Raw genomic sequence first — 23624 nt, forward strand, 5'->3', positions numbered from 1 at the left:
GCCATTCAAAGATGTGCACGTAAACACGCTGAGCTTCTGTGCTTCAGCAGAGCATGTATACACTCCCTCTGGGAGATTAGCCATAATGTCTAAAGGGCTATAATCTTATCCTTTAACCTGCCTGCACACCTTTTAATCTCACTGTGCATTCTCTCGCTTGGACCACTAACACAGTAAACACACGTCACACTCACATAGGCTAACACGTGACCGCAGCTTAGCATTTAAGAAACGAGGCCAACATGTCTAATTAGGATTGACACTTTTAACAAGTCACCGTACCTTTTAAACTCTTTGAGCTTCTGCTGCAATCCGAACATCAACACCGCTTTTTAACACGAAATGGCAGTGTTTGTCTTCATTTATTTTTAAGTGTGCTATTTGACAAGGGGGCTGCGCTCCTTAACATCGCCCCTGGCAATGTGTGCACGCAATCAGTGTTGCTGGAGGGGGCTCGAGTCTACATCGCTGGATTCAGAGAAAGACATTTGCTTCCATTTAAATAGACACAGACTTGCACGATAGATTCCAGAAAACATGATGCTGTGGTCTCCCAGTGAACCAGGGAATATTTCAGGCTGTTGGATGGGATAATTAGGGCCGGTGAGCATGTGCAGCCCTGTCTGCTATAAATTACGTCTCTGTACATCTAATTTGCAACAGCAAATATGTTTTGGAGGAAATGTAATACCAACCGAAATGCATTTTCTATTCAAGGAGCAAAATGTAACAATTGCGCATCCAAAAATGGGTACTGCAGTCCACATACCGATTTGGCCATAGACGGTTTATTAAATAGGTTGAAATCCTAATTAATATGCAGTCTGTGTTTGAAGAGAGTTGTTTCTCCTCCACTTCAGAAAATAAACACTAAAGATTGACATATTGTTCAGATTAACAGTTATAACGTCTACAACTTCTAAAAGTTTATTAATGATTTCTTACATCTCATAAACACTTACTCATCTGGCGAACATTCAGTATTAATTAGACCTCTAATTAACCTGAAACGGGCCAACCAAAATGCAAGTTGCACGCCAGAATGAACATTTCAAAGGAGGACGCTGCAGTTGTAGCCTTATTGCCAGAGAGTATTTCATCTTAACATATTTTTTTAATCTCTGATGACATATCATAGTCATTTTATGATTCAGTACAGTAAATATATTACAGATTTCTCCTTTAAATCAATGAAGAAATGTTGTTAATTAACGTACCATACGTTTTGCAAGCTGCACAAATGTTTTTTATTGAAGTATTTAATTTAATTTGTTTTCCATCAAAATTTACAATCTTGCAATACATTATCCAGTCAGTGACTGTGGCCTAGATTCTCAAACCGTGGTACATGTACCACTGGTGGCACGCACGCTTAATTTAAAAACACAATTTTATCAAAATACTACAAAATGTTGAATGAAAATGCATAAAATACAAGCTCACTCACGTATAACTCAAAATAAGGTTGTCTTTCCCATATTTTTGTTTCAGTATCAGCTAGCGACTCACAAATGTAGCGCACACACATACATCCGCCATGAATACCGGTTCACTACAATCGCAGCTGGTACGTGGAGAGCTTGATATTTTCTGAGGTGGTACATGGTGTAAAAAGTTTGAGAAACACTGGGCTACAGCATTATTCAAAAGTCAGCAGTCACTTGAAGAACATTTCACTGTAATCAAAGTGCTTTTGTTGCCTAAATCTGCCCAAAATCACAGCCTTTCCTTACCTTAATCAAACTGCTTTTGATGCAGGAGTCTGGACACAAACCTTGGACTCTGTGGTGTTAAAGTCCCGCACTTTATGGGGCAGCAGTGGCTCAGTTCGTAAGGACTTGGCTTGGGGACACGAGGGTGGGCGGTAGAAGTCCAGCTATGACCAAAAGTGCAGTGCGGACTGGTAGCATGGAAAGGTGCCACTGTTGAGGTGCCCTTGAGCAAAGCACCGAACCCACAACTGCTTGGGGCGCCTGATTCTGGGCAACATTCATCACTCCCCCACAAATTGCATGTGCATGTGTGCATTGCATGTGTAAATGTGCATCCCAAGAGGGATTCATAAAGTACTTTCTTCTTCTTCTTCTACATGCCCACCACTGGTCGTTCAAGAAAACGCTGTAAATGTGCCCTCTTTGATGCTCCTATTGTTGATATAAATGGTAATAAGATAACATGCCCTCCAGGGTGGCCCGATGTGCAAGACAGCGTGACAAAGTACCCTCTAGGGTGCCTTGCCAGTGGACAGTTTTTAGGGAAAGTGGCAGATTTTCTCTGTGAGCAGTCTCACTAACATTCCCTGAGAGAAACATTTGTAAAATTTTCATTTCCTGTGCTGTTGTAGTCAAATCTGAAATTGGACTAGGTGAGGTTAAATGCTGTGGGGATGTTTTCCAGCTAATGAGTGTTGTAGTTATAGGTGTACTTATTATTTTGTTATTATCATTCTTTAAAAATCACCAGAATGCAGGAAACAAAGTTGATGAAACTCAAAATTTTATGGAGGAGGACCCCAAACACCTTACTTTACTTACTTTACTCATGAAATCCAAAGGAAGTAATTTTTTTGTGTCCATGTGTCTTCTTCTTCTTCTTCTTCTTCTTTGCCAGGAAGAAATTCAAGCCAGGTTTCACATCATTAAAGGAAATATCAGACATTTTGGGAAATATGTTTAAAGATTAATAATAGTTGATAATATTTGTCCCCTACATACAGTAGCTCACCATCTGAACCTTCTCCACTTTGCACAGTCTACAAAACTGACATATCAGTCCTTCCTGTTTACTGTGCAGACAGCAGTGTTGTTGATCTTCTTGACAAAGAAAACAAATAAGCATATTTTTCAAAATGTTGAACTATTTATTAGAATTTGTAAATGCTGAAAATGAGTCAAAAAGGGTTTAAAGAAAACGATTTACACTGGTGTGCATTGTGCAATAATTGAGAAAATCATAAATCATATGTAAACAGAAGTAAGTGGGGTGTAGCTCTAAGTGCCATCCATATTTTCCTCTAAATAAAAACAATCATTTGGAAGGCAGCTAAGAAGAGCTCAAGGCAGCTCAAAATAGACGGATTTCATGACATCAAGCCCGTGTTCCTGTTTAGCTCGAATGCAAGTCGTCGACAGAAAATGAAAGTGATGTAACAACACGTAATCAGGCCGATCTGATCCACATTATTCTGTCAACACAGAAATCCTTCTGTCAAAAGTCACAAGATGGTCCACAGCTCTACTGCGTGTCGTCACCCTGCCCCACCCAGGTGCCACACCTGCACAAATGAACCTGTCACCTCAGGGGGCCCCACACCCTGTCATTTCACTGAGGAGGCCCAGTGACACCCTTTGAAACCCCAACCAACATGGTCTTTAAACCCACAACACTGCCATCATCCCACACTTGCCCCACAGCTCACCCCAAATTATTTTCATTTCTCAGCAAGGATCAGCACTTTCAGATTCTCCACCCTTACACACACACACATGCACACACACGCACACACACACACACACACACACACACCATGAAGCGTGTGACCCAGCCCAAAAGAAACCCTCAGCATTTGGTTACCCTTCACCACACCCACTCCACCACAACCTTTACTCACGGAGAAGAGATATAGATTATCACAGAAATCATGCTCATCCTGTCCTAATATCTTATTACCACCTACACACACATACATGTAGGGTTTGTTGATTTTAGTTTTTATTTTAAATATACAGGTAATGTTTTATTTTCTGGGTCTTATTCTCCAAAAGTTTCATGAAAGTTTCCTGGAAAGAACCATGTTATTTGTAGGACTAATAGTGTTATTTAAAGTAGTTTAGTTAGTTAATTTGTTCCCCTTTTCTTTAAGGCACCCCTTTTTTCACCCTTTGTCCTGACTAAGTGACATATTTTATGGATATTTAATATTATATTCAGTGCATAACAATGGCAGTACAGAACAACTGCTTTTTTAAAAAAACAAATCCAAATTTCCTTCTACCTGGCACCATTGTTATGTTAGCTCTGTGATTGTTTATTTATATCTTAAATAAATCTAAAAAAATGACAATTTAATTAGTTTTCTTTCCATAAATGACTGAAATACTGAGATTTAGGCCTGCCTGTATATGTATATTTTTATAAATTCTCACACCCCTTAAATTCTTGTAACACCCCGTGAAGGTTTGGTGCCATTTATTGAGTTTAAAAGCAGTCGATAATTTCCAGAGAAATTTCTTTGAAAGGACTCCATTTATCCCAATTAAATATTTATTGAGCATTATTATTATTGATTGCATGATTGAATGAAGCTTTTATTGCATGCAACTCTGCTTAACTTTGGTAATAAGTCTTCGGCCCTTCATTGTCTACAAAACAAGTCAGAAATTGATGGCAAAAAAACCTGTTTACTAGTTAGTGAAATAGAATAGAAGAATAAATATTAGGTGAATAGTTGATCCTGCCTCCTCCCTCAGGCTTTTGAGGAAAAAGTTAAAGACTTAAACATCAAAATTAAACAGCCATTTCAATTTGTGCCCATCTGTTCACCAGAACATTTCAGGGTTTTGTAGAGCCATTTCATGGAAAATTAACTCTTTTAAATCATCATAATTTGTACAGTACAAAAGAAATGAAACTCACTTTCCACTTCACTCAAATTACACAGCTTGGTTTGTCTGTTTTCCTCTTGAATATTTTTAAATCTACCAACCTCAGTTGTACGAAGAAGAATAACAATTCTCTCCTGTGACACTAAAGATTTTTGGGTTTGAGATAAATTAGATGTAACATTTGATTCAGGGTGTTTGATGTGCACACATACAGCTTAATACTTTCTTTGACAAGCCACGCTATTATTAAAAACTTGATTTTTCATGTTTGTTCAATTGCATGCTTGCCTGTAGACAAATTTTACACATTTGAATGTTCACTCGAGCTCCTGTGCACCGACTATGAGATGTTATGCTAATTTATCAGTTAATTAGAATCGATTAATTATAAGTGCACCAATTGAACACTGAGTATTTCGTCTGTATTTGCTTCAGAGTTGTCACAATACCAGAATTTTAATCTTCTATACAATACCAGTCTAAAAACACATTTCTCTATTACTCTTCTGATACCACAGGAAGGACATTTTAAAAAGTCCTTGGCACACAAAATAGGATAATTTTTGCTTTTTTAAAAATTAATAATCTGCACACAATGCTGGTACCGACAGAGTCACTGATTGCTGTCTGATTTTGCTGCAAGTCAAATTTCAGGCAGACAATAAACACTGAACTGAACTCACATCTGAATGAACACTCATTTTTTTAAATACCTTCAGTACTTTCAATATTATAATTAATGGGTATTGTATCATTTTAAACATGGAAAGTATCAATACTTTTGGCAGCCTTATCCTATTTTGATGACAAAAAGCAGATAAACATTATATTTAGGAAAAAAAAAAAACCTGCAAAAATCCACTGAAAAAATTGTAGTTTTATTGTTCAGACTCCAGGACATAATCAACAGATCCTTCACCTTCATCTTCAAAAGTACACACATTTTAAAACTCTGACTCTGGTAAAAGTAAAAGTTGTCATTAATCATCTTTACTGAAGTAACTATAAAAGTTAAAAGTTTCCCTCTGAAGGACATTTCTACCTGCTGTTTCTGTGCAAAGCTAACTGAACCTCATCTTTTCTCCTCGGCCGAGTCTCCCTCCCTCTCTGTCCATTTTGTATTGTTACATGAGTTATGTTTTGTTACACCTTGTTATGTCTTATACGTTGTTTATATCTTGTTGCTCTGTGTAAGTCTTGTTGAGTCTTGTTATGTCTTTTACATGGTTTCCGTTATCATTTCCGTTTTGTTGTCATCTTGTTGTATCTTTAACATTTTGTTACATCTTACATTTTTTACATCTCGTTAACCCTTTTACGTCCTTTATGTTTTGTTGCAACTTGTTATGTTTTTTTAAATCTTTTACATTTTCTTACATGTTATGTCTTTTACATGTTGTTACATCTTTTACGTCATTTAGGTTTTGTTGCATTATGCTATGTCTTTTACTTTGTTCACATCTTGTTACTTTTTTTTACGTTGTTTATGTTGTTTAAGTTGTTAACGTCTTTTGCATCTTTCTTTTTTTGTTAAGTCTGTTGTACGTGATATGCTCTGATGGATACACCAAGGAATCGTCTTTCCTATGTGTTACTGCAGTAGAACTAAGTAGCAAGCCTGTTTTGAAAATTTAAGGAGTAGAAAACACAAATATTTGTGTTAAAGTGTAAGGATTAAAAGTAAAAATTCATCAGACGCTCAAGTAAAGTCCAGGTACCCAAAAACGTTTTGTAATTAGTTGTGTCCCACCTCCGCAATTACCAAAAGCGTTTTCTGAGCTGTGCTTGTCGCAGCAGTACTGTCTTTACTGTAAACTGCAGTGTCTTCTGAACACAACAACTTTTGGGTGCCCAAGAACAAAACCACTGCTGCAAAATGGGTTTGAATTGATCTGGTAAAATCTAGGTGAAAATCTGTAAAACAAACAAACAAACAAAAAAAAGAAACCATCACATATACATCACTAAATAAAAGGCTCATGTCTTGAGTAAAGGTATGAGTCTGTCTAACATTGTACCCGGCGCTCACAGCAGCATTTCCAGCTGGGCTGGGATATCCACATTCCTGAACATCCCCATCACACCACAATGTTCTTCATGCTACATCAGTTACTCTCAGCAGAACTTATCTGCTGTCATCTCACCTAACCTGTATGTGTGTGTGTGTGTGTGTGTGCGTGTGCGCGCAGGACGGAGGACATCCCTCTGAAAATCCTCGCCCACAACAGCCTCGTGGGCCGACTGATTGGAAAGGAGGGCCGCAACCTGAAGAGGATCGAGGAGGAGACAGGGACCCAGATTATCATCTCCTCGTAAGTCGCTGCTCACACTTCACGCACGCCGGCAGCGCCCTGCGGCTACACTACTCACCATACAAGCACTGTCAGAAATACAAGTGCACACTGGAGTACTTGAACACTTTGACGTGAGCGGTTGTATGCTTGTGGAAAACTATACTTCCAAAGACCATTACCAAATATTTAAACCAGGTCTCACATACCAGGCCGTGATTCCGACGCCCTGGTGCCACACCTTTCCCCACCCGCGCTGATTAGCCTCCCAGCATGTGGTTTCACTTAACTGAGTTGTTAGAGAACAAATGTGAGGAGTTGATTACAGCTCCTTTACTCCAGAACATGATATTAGAGAGGTGGTGGTTACACCCCATTTAACGGGCCGTGCTCACCAACCTTCGTTCATTTAGGGATAATGAATTACTCTGTCTCTGTGAGCTCTGAGGACGTAATGAGCCTTGAGGAAAAAAAGACAGAGAGGAGGAGGAGAGGAGGGACAGGGTCCTTTTGAGAAGAGGCAAACAGTACATACAATATTGATGGTTCAGTGAAATCCTTTCAGAGTGTCCTCCACGTCCACCGTCACTGATGACAAAATAGTTCTGCTGCAAGTTCTGATCGTTTGTAAAGCTTCAAGGCGAACTGCTTTATGGTACGATCGCTTACTTGAGTCGTGTAATCATACTTTGACAGCTCACCTGCTGTATAAGCAGTGTTGGGAGGGTTACTTTGAAAATATATTCCACTACGGATTATTGAATACATGTCCTGAAATGTAAATTGTAACATATTCCGTTAGATTACTCAAATTAAGTAACATATTCTTAATATTTTGGATTACTTTAGGAATACTTGATTTTGGAAATGACCTCCTTGAAGAGATCCCTCTACTGTTCTCACTTGGTCGCATACACCGGGTTGTAACATTGAAGATTAATTTAATTGAAGATTAATTCTAATCAGAGTTTAGCAAAACTATTGGAAAATTAGTATATCCAGATTTAAAGTGAAGCAGAGCTCTGTTGCACAGTTAAAAACTAATCTCAGTTCACTAAGTCCAAGTTTATGATGCAAAGCCAAATTAAATAGACATTAATCAATATGGAGATGCTTGCTTTCCCAAATTAAAATAAATAAATGTGTAAAAAAATAAATCTGAGCTCTGTTAGGACATCCTAAATATAAAAGAAGGGGAAATCTGTATTCCTTAACAATACATTGCGTCGCTTGCTAGCTAGCTAAACAATTGGTTATCCTCATGATGGCTCAGTAGAGAATTATTTTGCTCAATCCATCTCAAAAGGGCAGCTGCTTTAAAAGTTAAACCTCCTCAAGTATTTGCATTTAATCTAGGCTGACGGTAAAAACTAAACTGAGGTTTTCAGATAAGTAAATTTAATCTCCTTGTTGGTGTAAACCAGCCGTAGAGCACTGCAGGCGCTGTCATAAACATTAGAGCAGCTGGTAATGCTTTTTTTTTTTTTTTTAATAACGCTGTACCAGCAGAGTACCTCCCAATTATCTGGACGTTTGTGATAGTAACAACAGGACATGCAGGCAGTATTCTAAAGCGTTTCTTTATAAAATCTCGAATCATAACCTCCTCGTTCCATCTTGTTACCCAGTACCTACATGAACTGTATGTATTAGTAGGTCACTGTGCTGGCACGGCATTAATCTGATGTGTTACCGAGCAGACCACACACATCCACAGAATAAAATCATCATCATCATCATGTGTTGAATAAAGGATCATATTTCTGGTTAATTGGCAAGTTAGTGAGCAAACTAACAAGCAAGTCAAGTCAAATTTTACATACAGTATATACTATCCCAAAATCACAAATCGCAGTTTGCCTCAGGGGTCTTTGCAATATGTACAGAGTACGAAACCCTCCATCCTCCATCCTCTTATTAGCATGAGAGAGTACACTGGCATGACAAAACAGAACTTAAAGTTACCTCAAGGTGTTTTTTTTAGTTTTTTTTTTTACACGTAGAGGCTTTTGATGCAAAAGCAGCTTGTCAGTGGGGAGCAGAGCTGCATTTCACCATAATGTCCTGACCTTCTTAACCATGTGTGTAGGTAAAATGTTCTTTATATTTCCAAAAACACATTCTTGACAGAGTCCTGGCTGTACGCCTCCTCTCCTGTGGTGTGTAGCAGGTGCACAGGGCATCCACAATCTTTTTTAATCTGTTTATGAGATATGTATGCCTCATGAATTTTAGAACAAATAAAACAAAACCAAATAGAGTAATCCCTTTAAGTACTTGATTCTTAAAGACAGTAACCGTATTCAAAATACACCAATTTAAATTTACTCATATTTTGTATTTAAAATCCACAGTGCTGTTAGTTGAATCCCCTGACTCCCTGACCCTGTGTGTTTAACTGCTGTTTAATTTCAGATTTATTGAGTCATGATTTGGCTGTCGCATAAAATGATCAAGCTCAATATCTTGCTGCAGTTCTTTTTCTACACTGCTGCAGTTTTTCTCTTAAAATAATAATAAGCAAGAACGGACAAATCCAATTCATCTGTACACTTGTCACTGTGCTGATATTCACATCCTGACCTTGAGTGATACAAACTAGCAGTTTAAAGGGGGCACACCACCAGTAATTGCTGGTAATTACAAGTTTTTGGCTTGTAAATAGTGTTCATGTCAACACGCAAGTGGTTAATTACGACTGGCAAAGTCAGATTTTTTGGGAATGCTCTGATATTTTGAACTTAATTACATGGAAGTGTCTAAAAATCAAGCAAACAAAGATGTCTCACGTCAGCCAGAGTCGGACATCGATGTAATTAAACCCAGATTTAATGGATATAATGTTGTATTTTAACTCGCACACAACCACCTCTGTAATTAAACAACCACCTTGAGTTGTGAATGCACAGGATGTTAATGGGATATGAGATTCTTTCTCATCTCTATCATCCATCCCATATGATGTTAATGGAATGCATTGAGTTGCATTATGGGAAGTGTAGTTGCTAGTGTTTTTGGAGCTTGATCCAAACTAAGGGAACTTAAAGTCAGACTATCTTGGCCTCTGCGGCTTCAGTTCTGTATGTCCTATAACTTGCTGGAAATGTAGAACTGAATTGCTCCTGCACACACACATCAGACTGGTCGGTTATAACTCCATATTCATCTGGTTACCGGGGCTCATCATTCCAGCTTTGTTTACAGCAAAAGTGGCATTTTATGCTTTATCTTTGAAACACGTGGCACTGTTGTGGAAAAAGAAATTACTGAACTATGTCACCGTGTACGAGATGACATACTGTACATTAGAATTATTGATAAAACCAAAAACCAAATCTGTTCCTTTAACTTCCTGATGGAAAATCAAACTCCAGCTGTCTTTGGGTGCAGATTTGTGGTGATGTGTGTTCATGTTGTGATGCTCTGAAGCATCCAAACGTTTCCTGAGTTAAAGCTTCCCATTTGCTGAGCTGTCGTTATTATGTTTACCTGTGACTAGCGCAGCTGTTTCCGAGCTATGACACCAGTCATGTGACTGGTGGAGAGACCATTTAATGATCACTATACCCGGTGATCTATATTCACCTTCGCCCTGCCCTTCTGCATGTTGCACTGCTGCACATACATGAGTATCGGTACTCAGTCCCTTAAAGGTATCAAATGAAAATGACCCAGTACCAAGGAGAATCTTCTCCAGTCACACACTTCCTCCAACTGTTCTTTTTTGTACCCAGATCTAGAAAAAAAGCTGCAAGAGCGCTTCAGTTTAATGCAATGTGTGACTGTCCATTAAAACTGGCTAAAACCCACACAGTCTGTGATGTGGTGAAGTTGAGTGTGTGTATTTGAAGGAGTTGGCAGCTAAGCATGCTGAGATGCTACCAAATCATTGTACAGTATTGCTCCATTCATATGATAGTATCAAATGACATACTGTATAGATATAGGTATCACGTAAAGGGTACTGGTATTATAATTTTATAAATGATACCCAGCCTGAAGATGCTCGGTCCATGCACCTAAGACCTGCTACCTTGTGCTTGGAATTTATTATTCAAATTTCAACTGAGGTTGCAAATAGTACAGTGATGGGCCTGGTCTCGTTTACTTATTCTTGTGGTGTCTTCACCGTTCAGATCTACACAATCAAAGTGTTTATGATTAAAATGTCTACAAAAGCACAAAGTTCTTCACAGATCTAACCTCAAAATTTTATTGTCAGAGCGCACCAGATTGATGCATTTAACCTTAAAATGTACAAGAGGCCCAGAAGGTCAGAATCAAACTGTCAGCTCTTTTAAGTGTAACGTGGCTGGCAGGCTAATATTTTGTGTTAGCCCTGTTGAATTTATTATTTGTGATGATGTGGGGGGTAAACACACTGCAGGTAGTTGTTTCTTGACTTAATCCTTAAGAGCTTTGGTGGTGTAGACATGCAGGAATTTTGTTTTAAATCAATATTTCAAAAATTTAACACAGAACCAGGTGCCCGTTGTGTTGCTAATCCAACCTCCAATAACAATTAAGTTAAAATTAAAATCACCTCAGTCACCTCCAACTTCTGAGAAAAAATGTGAGCAGAATATGACTGTGCCTGTTCTCTGTATCTCTAGTCGCATACGCATATACTTATTTGTGTGTGTGTGTGTGTGTTTGTGTGTGTCATCTCCCGTCTTGCAGGTTTCACGACTTAACCATTTACAACCTTGAGAGGACCATCACGATAAAGGGCCTCTTGGAAGCGTGTTGCAAAGCTGAGGTGGAGATCATGAAGAAGCTGAGGGAAGCCTACGAGAATGACGTTGCTGCTATGAACGTAAGCTATTAAGCAAGCTTAAAAGTAACCTTCTGAAGGCTTCTTGCCTGTGTGTGTGTGTGTGTCTGTGTGTGTGGTTATGATCTCAGGTTGACTCACACAGACTGACAGGTGAATGCTGGAGAGGAGCAATGATATACGGCGGGATAACATCACCTCCCCATTCAGTCCATGTTACCACCAGCATTAGTAATACATGTGTTGTCTGTTTGGTGAATGGATAACAGTAAACGATCACAGAATAGTTCATCAGTGAGTCGGTTGTTTGAGCACAGCACGTCCGCGTACGTGTGTGTGTGTGTGTGTGTGTGTGTGTGTGTGTGTGTGTCTGTTCCACGGAGCCTGTGACTCACGCTCACTTCCCCGCTGTGTGTGTCTGTGTTCTTGCTGTAACACACTGCGTTTCCCAGCATCCATCTGATATCTGTAGGCCGGCAGCTCTACTCGCTCTCACCCAGCTCCTCTTTCTCACTGCCCTGATGACATCACCGGTGCTGCAGCGCAGAGAGGTCAACCACCACAGAGGAAGAGGAGAGATAGAGATGAGATCACACACTGTACATCGCAGTAATGCAGAGATGATGCTGATAAAGTCACTGTGTTCACTTCATGATGAGCTGCAGACACTCGTGCAGAAACTGGAGAATTTGTGTCCCAGTATCCGCTCTTTCTGCCAGTTCTCTCCCTCGTTCTAACTGTCCAAATATTGGCTCAGAAATAATCATCAAGAAGTCTCACGCAGCATGCGGTTAAATTCTACTGGCTGGTGTGAGCAGCTTTGGCACCTGTCGGGCTGAGCGGAGGCTCTACAGCAAGCAGTGAGGGCCATCTAGCGTGACAGTGAGGATATTACACACAAAGGTCTCTGGGAACAAGGAAGTGAAACACGACCGACCGCGTGTCTCCTCACGGCCATGAAACCAGAATAGCTGACTTGACTTTGAGGGGGGAAATGTTTTTGTCGGGCCATTTCAGCAGCAAAACCACATACCTCCAACAACATCAAGTTTTCATGAGCTAAGGCAAACCAAACAGCGCTGTTTTCAAGTGTTGTGACGATGCATTTTGCAGATACTCCAGTGGATTTTTTCTTGAAAAAGGTATTTTTTATTAACAATGAAAAAAGACATAAACAAGGGGAGTAAATGAAAACAGCTCCAATATAAACAACCCCACCCGGCCCTCAACATACTCAGACAAACAGGAACATTCAAACAAAACAAAACATAATATAAAATTAATCATTTGACAATATAAATAGTCCAGTGGGGTTTTAAATGGTTTATTCAGCTAAAGAAGAGGGATAATTCTCTCAATCCATACAGGATTTTAAAATGATGATGAAATTCACAGATAAGTAACCCTTTTATGTCGGTGGTTAATGGTAGTAAAGGAACAGAACAACACAACAAGGGCTGCAACTAACTGTAAAATTTGAGTTTGAGATAGATATTTAAAAAAAAAATAGAGTATAAAATAAAAATAAATAGAAAAATAAGCCCAACAATTAAAGAAATGAAAATAGTTGAAATAACAGTATAAGAATATCCCTGGCATACTGTATAATTATTAATATATATATATATATAATATCTTAGAATACACTATATAGAAAATATAGGCTAAAATATAAAAATATACAAGACTAATATACAAGGACGCACTATACAAAATAAAAGTATAAGTATTATACAAGAACACTATACCAAAAAAAGGTAAAAAAAAAATAAGGTAATGTTTTATTTACATAAGACAGTTATGCAAATTAGGTAGTGTGGGAGTGGAGACGAGCATCGTGGCATCTTTCCTGCATTCTGATAAAAGTTATTAGCTGAAAAACACAACGGGACCACAGCATTTATCCTTACCTGGTCCAATTTCAAATTTGATTACACTAACACAGAAAAATAATATTTTTCAAAAGTTTTTCCAAAGGGTTTTATAGTAAGACTGCTCTACAAAAAATGTACCCCTTTTCTTTAAAAGTTTCCATAAGAAACGGGAATTCTTTTTTCCAGGACGTCTGAAATTTGTCGTATTGGTTTTCTGAGTGTCCTCTTCTTTTCTCTCGCCGTCTGTTCCTCGCTGAGATGACGACATGCGTCCAGCTCTCTTCTGTGTCACATGTACACCAGGAAACAACATTTGGTGTAGCTATATTTTTGTCTGTGGAAACAATGGATTTTCCAGTTATAAGGCTTATACAAGCTGTACGGTGGCAGAAATAGGTTCTTATAATAATAAAAAAAAAGGTGTGAACATTTCTCACAAATTAGGAGAAATTTGGGAGAATTGTGACCTCAGGAGGAAACAGGAGTGCAATTAACAAAAGGAGTCTTCCGGTAAAATCTGTATCTGTATCAGTCTGATGTTAGCCAAAAACAATGGATTCACAACTGCGGGGGAAGGGGGAGTGTAATCTGATATAATCCATTATCCTAAATGATCATGTAAGTGATTAACTAAATTTGCTGACATGCTGTAAAGAGAGACGTGTCACAGTAACACAAATCAGCAGCAGAACAGAACATGAGTGAGACCTGTCAGCAGCGCCGTCGACTTGTCAGCTGTGTCGAGTTATTTTAAGCTCAAGCAAGAAAAAGCAGAACAGCAGAGTGACATTTATGCAATTTATTTAAATTTTATTGTTGAATGTTTGATTGATCCTGACCACTTTACAAAAAAAAACTACCAAAAGTTCTGTGTGAGAAGAAGTTTAAATACAAAGAAGCCATGGTTGTACGGTGCGGAACTGAGTCATGTTGTGTGCTGTGTGTTTGTTCCTTCATGGGAGCATAATATTTGTTTCACAGTTTGATGTTTTTCAGATGGCGAAGTTGACCAAAGTTCATCCATACAAATGTATTATTAACAGCCTAGTTGTTTAAGAGAGGGGAAAAGATGAGTATCTGTCGATACGAATGTAAATCTGACACCAAGGTTGCCGTATCAGACCTGAAAAAGTACTATCGAGCTGTTCCTAGTCTGAACAACAATCAAAACCAAGATATTTTGTATTTAGTACAATAAAAAAAAACAACAAGAGCAGCAAATACTTATATTAGAGAAACTGGAACCAGAAAATGTTAAGTTTTTTTGCTGGATTGCTAATTTGTCTGGCTCAGTTATATTTTACTTTCTTACCTTAAAGATGAGGTAAAGGAAAACATCAAAAACAACAAATAGGTTTATTTCTGTGACCCCATTCATAGTAAGTCAGTCAGACACTTTCTTTGATAATTAAAGCAATGTAGGAAATTATTATTGTTTATTGTTCTAAATGCAGGTAGCTGCTTTAACGGCGGCGAACACTGCCGCTGGGAAACGCACGCCCCTTACATTTTTTTAAAGGACACGCCTCATGGAACAAGATGCTCTGCTCACATTCTTCTCAGTAGCCCTAATAAGGAGACTTTGGATTGGTTCTGCAATTTCTTTCAAGCTTTAGCTTTAATTCCACCCAGTTTTAGCAACAAAAGCTGGGAGATTGTCCTCAGCGTCTATTAAACAATGCGTGTAGAGCAGGGGTGTCAAACTCCACCACCTCAGCATTGTGGTTGTCCTCAAAGAGTCAGTTATAGATTTATATTTAAGACTATATAAATGTATCTACTACTTATCATATTACATAATTGCATTTATTTATTATTGGATTTAGGAATAACTTAATCAGTAAGTAGCCCTGTAAGCAGATGTCTAGGGAGAATAATGGCAAGCAAACATTCAAGTGTACAATTTATTAAAGAAAATGAAGACTAAGAAGAGAGAGTGGCTTGTCTCCATGAAGCACAAACATGCATTCGCTTTCCCCTCTCATATTAAACTGCCTTCACTTGGTGTCAGCTTTTCTTTTCTTGGACATTTTGCTCGACAGCTTCTATTAACGTTACAAGCTGCAGCCCCTCAGTGAGTCTGCCACTGCTGGAAACAGCTGTATGATATTGAAATGCTGACATCTAGGCTTCAGCGTGTGGATAACAAAATCCAGATGCACTCTGGGACAAGTAGTTTATGCACACTGTACTTACATAAAGCAGCATTAAATTGTTTCGCACAAATTGCATTCTTTGCGAGCTCTCGGGAGGGCCAGGCCAGATTCGTCCTGCAGGCCTCGAGTTCGATATGTGTTGTTTAGAGACTGATCTCTTATAGACATTAGATTTTCAAAGTCGTGCTCAGTGCAAGACTTTTTACTGTAAACCATAGTTGCTCTTTTGCAGCAGCAAACTTAAAGAAGTATGTGATATATTTGTGGTACTAAATCTGTCTTGAATTTTGAGTTTAAATTAATGCCTAATGTGTTTATGGGTCGGTAAGAAATCATGAATAAGCTTTTAGAAGGAGTAGATGTTTATAACGGTTAAATAATTTGTTAATGGAGTTTGGCAGCCAGTAAGACAGGCAGTCACTGAACTCCAGAGTGTGTCTTTTCAGAGCAGTGGACTTAGGGTTTTCATAATAGTGGGCTTATCTTTACATTGACAGACAACTGACAGTTATAAACAGCTGATCAACTTACAGCGGAGGACTTGTCTTTGCTTGCCAGCATCCAAATGTTGCGCCCGTCTTGCGCTTGTAGGTTCTGTGTCTCTGCAGCCTGCAGGCAACATGTCTGAGCTTCAAGTGTGAGGAGGAACATGGTGGGGGGGGGTGGACTCACTTCAACCATAGATTGTATATTAAAAAGGGATTCAACCTATTTAATATATCGTTTATGGCTCCAGTTCACCATTTGGACTGCGGTGCTCATTTTTGAATGCTAATGACTTACAATTTAATTCAATTCAAATTCCTTTATTGGCATGATGTAACACTACATATTGCTAAAGCAAAGCATCTCTGAAAGTGCTGAACATATAAAACACATTGAATTGAGACTAGAACATATTTCAGTCACATATTTTTAACTTTTAACTGACCTTTAACGGTTTATGTCTGCCAGTTGATGTAAAATCCAAGTTAAAAAGCTGCTTAAACAGATCGGTTCCTTTTAAAAATCTGCAGACTTTACAGTGAAAAAATAAATGAATAATAATGACGAGCCTTTATAAAATCCTAATGTAGTTTTCATCTCGTGACTGACATGTACCTCTTCCCTTCTGCACAGCAACAGGCTAACCTGATCCCAGGCTTGAATCTGAACGCTCTGGGCATCTTCTCCTCTGGTCTGCCGGCGCTGCCCCCTGCTGCTGGACCACGCGGTGCAGTGCCTCCTGTGGCACCAGGAGGATACAACCCATTCTTAGTGAGTGCTCTCTTTTTTTTTTATTATTAACAGATTATCCCTGCACACATCTGTAAAAGGTGAAGGAGGGATTTTAAAAATGCTTCTTTTAGGATGACTTTACCAGGGTTGGTTTTACACACCCAGCACAGCCATGCACAGTTCCTGCAGGGATTAGTTTTGACTTGATAAAGCAATTTGTCTCCAACACATGTTAAACCAGGCTCCCACTGAAGTGCTTTTAAAAAAAACACAGTACCGTGTTGACTCAGGTCTTCCTGCATGATATTGTACACAGTTTGAAACAAGCAGAATTCCCCCATCTTCTCCAGAGATGAGTCAGTTCGTCTGTAAAACAAAGTCTCCACTCAGTGCCTGAAGAGGTCGAGCCAAAGTGGTGTGAGACAGCGTGTGAGAATGTATTCGCGTGCTACATAGTCAAGAAAGTTAGTGTGTGATTCACTGTGAGTTTATACCCTGAAATTCCCCTCAATAAGAGCCTGAGAATGTGCATGTGCCTGTCAGTGTGTGTGTGTGTGTGTGTTTGAGTGCCATCTGATCGGTCTGCTTGTCACTTCACTTTCAGAGTCACTCTTCACATCTCAGTGGCCTGTACGGGGTTCCTCCAGCAAGTGCCATCACCCACCAGCACTCAGTATGTTCCCTTAAAGTCTGCACTATAGACAGTGTTTCCTTGGTGACCAGAAACTTAAGCACTGTTTTTTTGTTGTTGTTGTTGTTGTTGTTTGAGTTGTTGAGTTGAGTTTAGTAATTATTGAAGTAGTTGTACTACTCTATGTTTTTTGTACTCAAGAAGTGGAGGAAAAGCTTTAAATTTTAGAGCTAATTTTTCAAAGCTGTTTGTGGTAAGGAAAGTCTTTTTGCAAGTGACTGATGAATGAAAGCATGTTTCTGCCACAAATGTCAAAATTATGTGGAAAAAAAATCACAATTATGAAGGAAAAAGTTTAAATGATTAGGTAAAAGTCAAAATTATGAGTAAAAGAGTCAATTATGAGAGAAAAAGTGAGAGAAAAAGTAATAATCATGACACAGAGGTCATGAGAGGAAAGGTCAGAATTATGACACAAAAGTAATAATTATGAGTTAACGAGTCAATTATGAGATAAAAAGTTGAAATTTTGAGATAAAAAGTCATAATTATGAATTAAAGTGGAATTAGGAGTTAAAAAGAATTATGAGTTTAAAGTCAATTATGAGATAAAATGTAACAACTAGGAGATAAAAAGCTGAAATTATTAGATAAAAAGACCTAATTTTTACCTCAGAATATGTAATCAAGGCCGAGGGAAACTGGATGAAATGGGTTTCCATGTTTGTGATATAAATGTGAGGGACTGCCACGGTGTAAAGAAAAAGAGGAAGACATAAAACTAATGGACGGGGAGACATAAATCACAGATCATGACAACCTCTCAGTCAGCATCTGTGTTGAACTGTGAGTCTGGCATTCCTGCGTACCATCACCCAGTCACCAGAACACCACAAATATTTCTGGAAGGGGACTGTCCTGTGGCTCGTAAAAATTCACTTCATGAACGTCGAGAACACGAGTGTTACCATGCGAAGAAAAACAAAAACATGGGGCAACCATCGGCCTTAATAGGAAGTATTCCGCTCAGACGCAGCCAGCGCGGCATGTTTACCCGCAGAGAAAACCCTTGAGAGCTCAATATAGCCGTCGTTTTCAGCTGTTCTTCAAGTATCTGAAAATTCAGAGGCGTTTCAAATGTTTTTTTTCCTGTTTCAGAGCTTAGTAAAAGTGTAGTGAAATATATTTTTCTGTTTGGTCTGTTGTTTTTTTCTTCTCAGCAACAGGCTCAAGAGCAGGAGGTCGTCTACCTCTTTATTCCAACTCAGGCAGTCGGAGCCCTGATCGGCAAGAAGGGCCAGCACATCAAACAACTCGCCCACTTCGCTGGAGCTTCCATCAAGGTGAGTTTGTCAGCGTCAACAGAGCGAGTCCTCCAACAGGACTTTACAGCCTCTCATCGAGTGAGCTGGCATCAGGTCGGCATCAGTCAGTGCCGGCTGAGTCAGCAGCGCTGGCCGAGGATGTTAGTTATTTATGGTGAAACAAACACAAAAAAAGGAGATGACTAGTGAGCCGAGCATTTCAGAAAGCCCCTCGAGCCCCGACTGGAGAGGTGGGACAGCTGGTCAGTAACGTAATCTCAGATGTTTCATTTATTTGTAGGAATTTGCAGATGGTTTAGTGGTTGCATGATCTGAATGACCACAGAAAAAGATCACCAGCTTTTGGCCATATTTTCTCCATATTCATACCCCATACCCTGTTTCTATTTCTGTGTGTGTGTGTGTGTGTGTGTGTGTGTGTGTGTGTGTGTGTGTGTGTGTGTGTGTGTGTGTGTGTCAGATTGCTCCAGCTGAGAACCCAGACGTTACTGAGAGGATGGTTATCATTACTGGAACCCCAGAGGCTCAGTTTAAGGTAAAAAACCAAAAATGAATATGTGTATTAATATGCACCAAATGTATTGTTGAGCTTCTGTACAGCCATGTAATATACTTTAAGGTAAGAATATGCAGCATTATTTGTAAATGCACCATTCAAAGTTTGCTCCGCCTCCTTGGCTCAATGATTGAGACTGAGTGATTGAAGTGAGGGAGCAGTGTTAGCAAGAACAAAGCAGTGAATCAGAGAATGTTCTAAAAAAAATAAAATGTTCTAATTAGTTCCTGGCAACTAATTTCCTTGTCAAATAAATGCAAAATTTAATGTAGACTGGTCGATTAGTCTAACAGTAAGAAAACACTTAGAAAACAGGTAAAATTGAGTGCAATTTATTAATTGTCCGAAGTATTGTCCGAAAAAATACTGTACTGTGTAATATGGATATTGCATATTATCCTACAAAACATAACAGCTCACTAAATGCTTCAGTTCAACAGTGTCTGCAGGTTAACAACATTTTTCACCCGGATTTGACGTTAGCTGACACACAGCGTGGCTAACGTTAGCAGTGCTAGCAGCAGCAGCAGCTCTGCTTGCAGGTTAATGTCCGTAGCTGTGCTGAATGTTGCCACACATCACTCCAGTCGAGTGTTTATGTACCGATTTATTCGGACACAGTCTACATTCAGTATTTTGATTTTATACATCAAAATACTGACAAACTGCGCTGTTGAAGAGGCGGGCAGCTGCATAACAGCTTAGAGGCAACAGTGAACTGGCGCAGTACAGGAATAAAATATTGATAAATAGTTTAACCGACTAGTGTTTCTGTTGCCAACTGCTAAGTGTGCTGGTGTTTAATCATATAGTCGACTCATGGCACACATCCCAAGTTCTAATTGATTCACAGTGGTTATGATCTAAAGTTAAACGGGTCCAGATCTCTGAGTCTCTGCTGAATCAACTGATTCTCCTGTCTGGGATCAAGACATGCAACAGCAGTGTCCAGTGAGCACAGAGGGGGAGACAAACGATGAGCCAATCAGCAGCATGGGGTGGGATTAATGCCACTGACAAGCTGAAAAGAAAGGGAAAAAAAGTGTGTGGATAAGCTCAGGTTGCAGCATAATAGTTACTGGGTGTTGTTTGATACCCCGGAAAATAAATAAAACGTTCCTGTTTAAGTAACATGGTTACACAGCAGCAGAGCTAGTGGTTAGCTAATTAGCAGCAAAGAGCTAGCCTCATGGTGGTCCGCGACCAGAAGAAAATGCAGTCAATCATCTGGTCCTGTTTGTTTCTCTACCTTTGGCTTCCAGCTCCCCAGCTCTAAAACATGTTTGGGAGACCTCCAGGCTTTTTTAGTTGTCTTTAGCCTGATTCGTTGCTGCTAACTAGCTAAATTAGCTTTTCACAGTGTGGACCAACTCTGCTGTGAAGAGTGCATGAAGACAGGAGCAGTCATGCTCCATGTCACCTGTGCTCCCAGTGACAAGACTCGTGGCTCTGTATGCTGCTGTCTGACATGTTTTGCATAAATGATTTGCGGCAGTGTTTCTTCTCTTTCACTCATGTTTTGTGTGAGCGAGGCAGCAGGTATCCAGCGACAGCGGTGCAGACAGAGGCAGGATGAGAGGAAAGTTACTGGACACAGCAAAACATTAGAAAATGACAGATAACCTCTACAGATACAGACATCGGACACTTCTAGTGGGTCACAAGTACTTATATGAGTCTAAATGTAGTGTTTTTTAGGGAAATGCTGCATATTATGCCTTTTAAAAAATTAAGATTTTTGAATGTGTCATGTATTATATTAAACAGCAGTGGATCACTGTGCGTCCCCACTTTCCCCAGTCTCTCCTTGCCTCATTCCCTCCTCTTTATTCCAGGCCCAGGGTCGGATATTTGGGAAGCTGAAAGAGGAGAACTTCGTCACGGCAAAGGAGGAGGTCAAACTGGAGACGCACATCAAGGTTCCCTCAAGTGCAGCTGGCAGGGTCATCGGAAAAGGCGGCAAGACGGTCAGTTGATGAACTTGAACTGAGTTTTTGTCAAGGTTGGAAGAAAGGACTGTTGCATTTATTTTAACTGTGTAAATTATATACTGCAGCTAGTCATTTTTGAGGAATAAAACTGTATTTCTACATTTTTAATCTCCTTAATTATCAGAAATTGACCAAATGTAACAGAAAAGAAGAAAGAGATTTGTTCTTTGTTTACCTTTGTATTTTGTCATTTCCACTTCATGCATGGGAGACTGTAGTTTGAACTCCGCTCTTTAGTTTATTGATTATTTATATTTAAAAACATTTTTACAGAAGTCAGTTATCAGTAACTGTGAGCTCCACACCAGTGATTACTGTACATCAAACAGCACCTTTCATCAGAGGGTGTTTCAGTTTACCATCATGTGATACTCTGTCTGTCAGTGTGTTTTGTAATTGAGGCTCGAGGTGAAATTCAAAGCCAGATGATGATCTCTGGAGTCTTTTTTTTTTCCAGGTAAATGAGCTGCAGAACCTAACGAGCGCTGAGGTCATCGTACCGCGGGACCAAATGCCAGACGAGAACGACGAGGTCTTTGTGAAAATCAGTGGGCATTTCTTTGCCAGCCAGGTACGCAAAGTTGTTATAATTAGACCAGAGAAGAGGGCTAAAAACTCCCACCTGTGTGAGTGTGAGGGGGTGTAATATTTGTAAACTAAAACCACAGATGTAGAAACATGGATACCTCATTGGCTGCTGCTGTATGTCTCAGCTATACGTCTGCATGGTGGCCATATTGGAAAGGTCAAGATCTGCTAGTAAACAATACAGTATTGACATGTGGAGAATCCACTACAAGGAAAGGAAAGGAGGAAAACAAACAAGAAAAAAACAAACTAAATTTAGTTGCACATCATCCATTATTTTCAAATGGACACCTTGTCATTAATCAACACCTGGTCCCGTGTGTGGCGTCTCTCCAACAGACTGCACAGAGGAAGATCCGGGAGATCATTCAGCAGGTCAAAGCGCAGGAACAGAAGCACCAGCAGGGCGCCGCCATGTCACCGCACCACTCCAAGTGACCAGCGGGGTGGCTCCAGCGGGCGCCAGCCAATGAATGTAGCCCTCCCAAACGGACAGAGACCTACCCAGACAAAGGCCAAGGCCAAGGGGGACATGCAGGGCAGACCAGCAGCACCGATCAAAACCAAAGAACTTCACTAGGGGGGAAACAAGTGAGAGCCAAAGGCTGAGGGCATTGTGTGCACTGCCAGCCCTGTTCAGAGAGCAGATAGAGTGGGAGAAACCGTACTGATATAATATAACAAAAAGACCAAAAAAAAAAATCTAAAAGAAAGGTGGAAACTGTTGTCTTCACAGTTACAAAGGCAAACAGGAACTAGTGTGTCGCCCTGCATAATGTTATCTCTTAAGTTGGACTAACATAGGCCTAACAAACGGATAAAGCAACTGTATTAACACGAGAGTATACAAGGCGTTATGACTGATATTTTGGGTTAGAAAATGAGAGCGAGTGACAATGGACACCTTCTCTCACGCAGAGTTTGAGATGATATTCATATTGCAAGATTAAATATCCTTAGCAGTATTAATACAGAGTAGAAAAATATATTGATACACACAGAGTATGCACTGTTATTTTTCTATCAAAATGACAGTCCGGCTCGGTGTCGCTTTTAATATTTTTGCTTGTTTCCAGAGATTGATTGGGCTGTGACAGCCACATTAAAGCCGTTTCCTTTGTTTGTTCACATTATAGGCCACTGAAATCAAAAAAAGAAAAAACCCCTATAATAAGTAAATATGGTGAATGAGTCTTTGTAACAAGCCTGTGTGTGTGCCAACGCAAAAGATAGCTTCCCTTTGAAATGTCTCTCACCATTCATATCTGATGCTACACTTATTTTTCTTTCTTTTCTGCTCATTTCTGCTTCACTTTCTCATCACTCTCTCTCATCTGGCATCATGTTTTTTAATAGGATATTTGTTTTCTGTAGCCTTTTTGATAACATTGAACTGACTGCCACTTTCGCTCAACAGAGGTTAAATGCAACAGAGGGATTTATTTTAATTTTATTTTTTACCAGTAAACTGGTATCACCCTCCCATGCTGTACAGTAGATTATACATATACATATATATATATATCTACGTTCATGCTTGTTGTCCTAATATGAAAGGACCAGTGTGTAGGATTTAATGGCATCTAGAGGTGAACTTGCAGATTGCAGTACTTAGT

General features: G+C 39.4%; 1 protein-coding gene across 2 annotated transcripts in view; it reads left to right on the forward strand.

Annotated features, from left to right (window-relative positions):
- igf2bp2a (insulin-like growth factor 2 mRNA binding protein 2a) overlaps positions 1 to 23359 on the forward strand; it is an 85530-nt gene extending 62171 nt beyond the window's left edge. For both annotated transcript variants that reach the window (XM_084725276.1, XM_084725277.1), the window contains 9 exons: positions 6794 to 6916; positions 11576 to 11711; positions 16819 to 16956; positions 17522 to 17590; positions 18769 to 18891; positions 19334 to 19408; positions 21265 to 21396; positions 21878 to 21991; positions 22348 to 23359. In XM_084725276.1, coding sequence (XP_084581402.1) covers positions 6794 to 6916; positions 11576 to 11711; positions 16819 to 16956; positions 17522 to 17590; positions 18769 to 18891; positions 19334 to 19408; positions 21265 to 21396; positions 21878 to 21991; positions 22348 to 22446 — 1009 coding nt within the window. In that variant the 3' untranslated portion in view covers positions 22447 to 23359. The remainder of the gene's footprint in view (positions 1 to 6793; positions 6917 to 11575; positions 11712 to 16818; positions 16957 to 17521; positions 17591 to 18768; positions 18892 to 19333; positions 19409 to 21264; positions 21397 to 21877; positions 21992 to 22347) is intronic.
- The last annotated feature ends 265 nt before the right edge of the window (positions 23360 to 23624 follow it).

The sequence above is a fragment of the Lutjanus erythropterus genome, chromosome 8 (genome assembly GCF_056507025.1).
Source record: "Lutjanus erythropterus isolate fLutEry1 chromosome 8, fLutEry1.hap2, whole genome shotgun sequence".
In the NCBI taxonomy this organism is placed as follows: Eukaryota; Metazoa; Chordata; class Actinopteri; order Lutjaniformes; family Lutjanidae; genus Lutjanus; species Lutjanus erythropterus.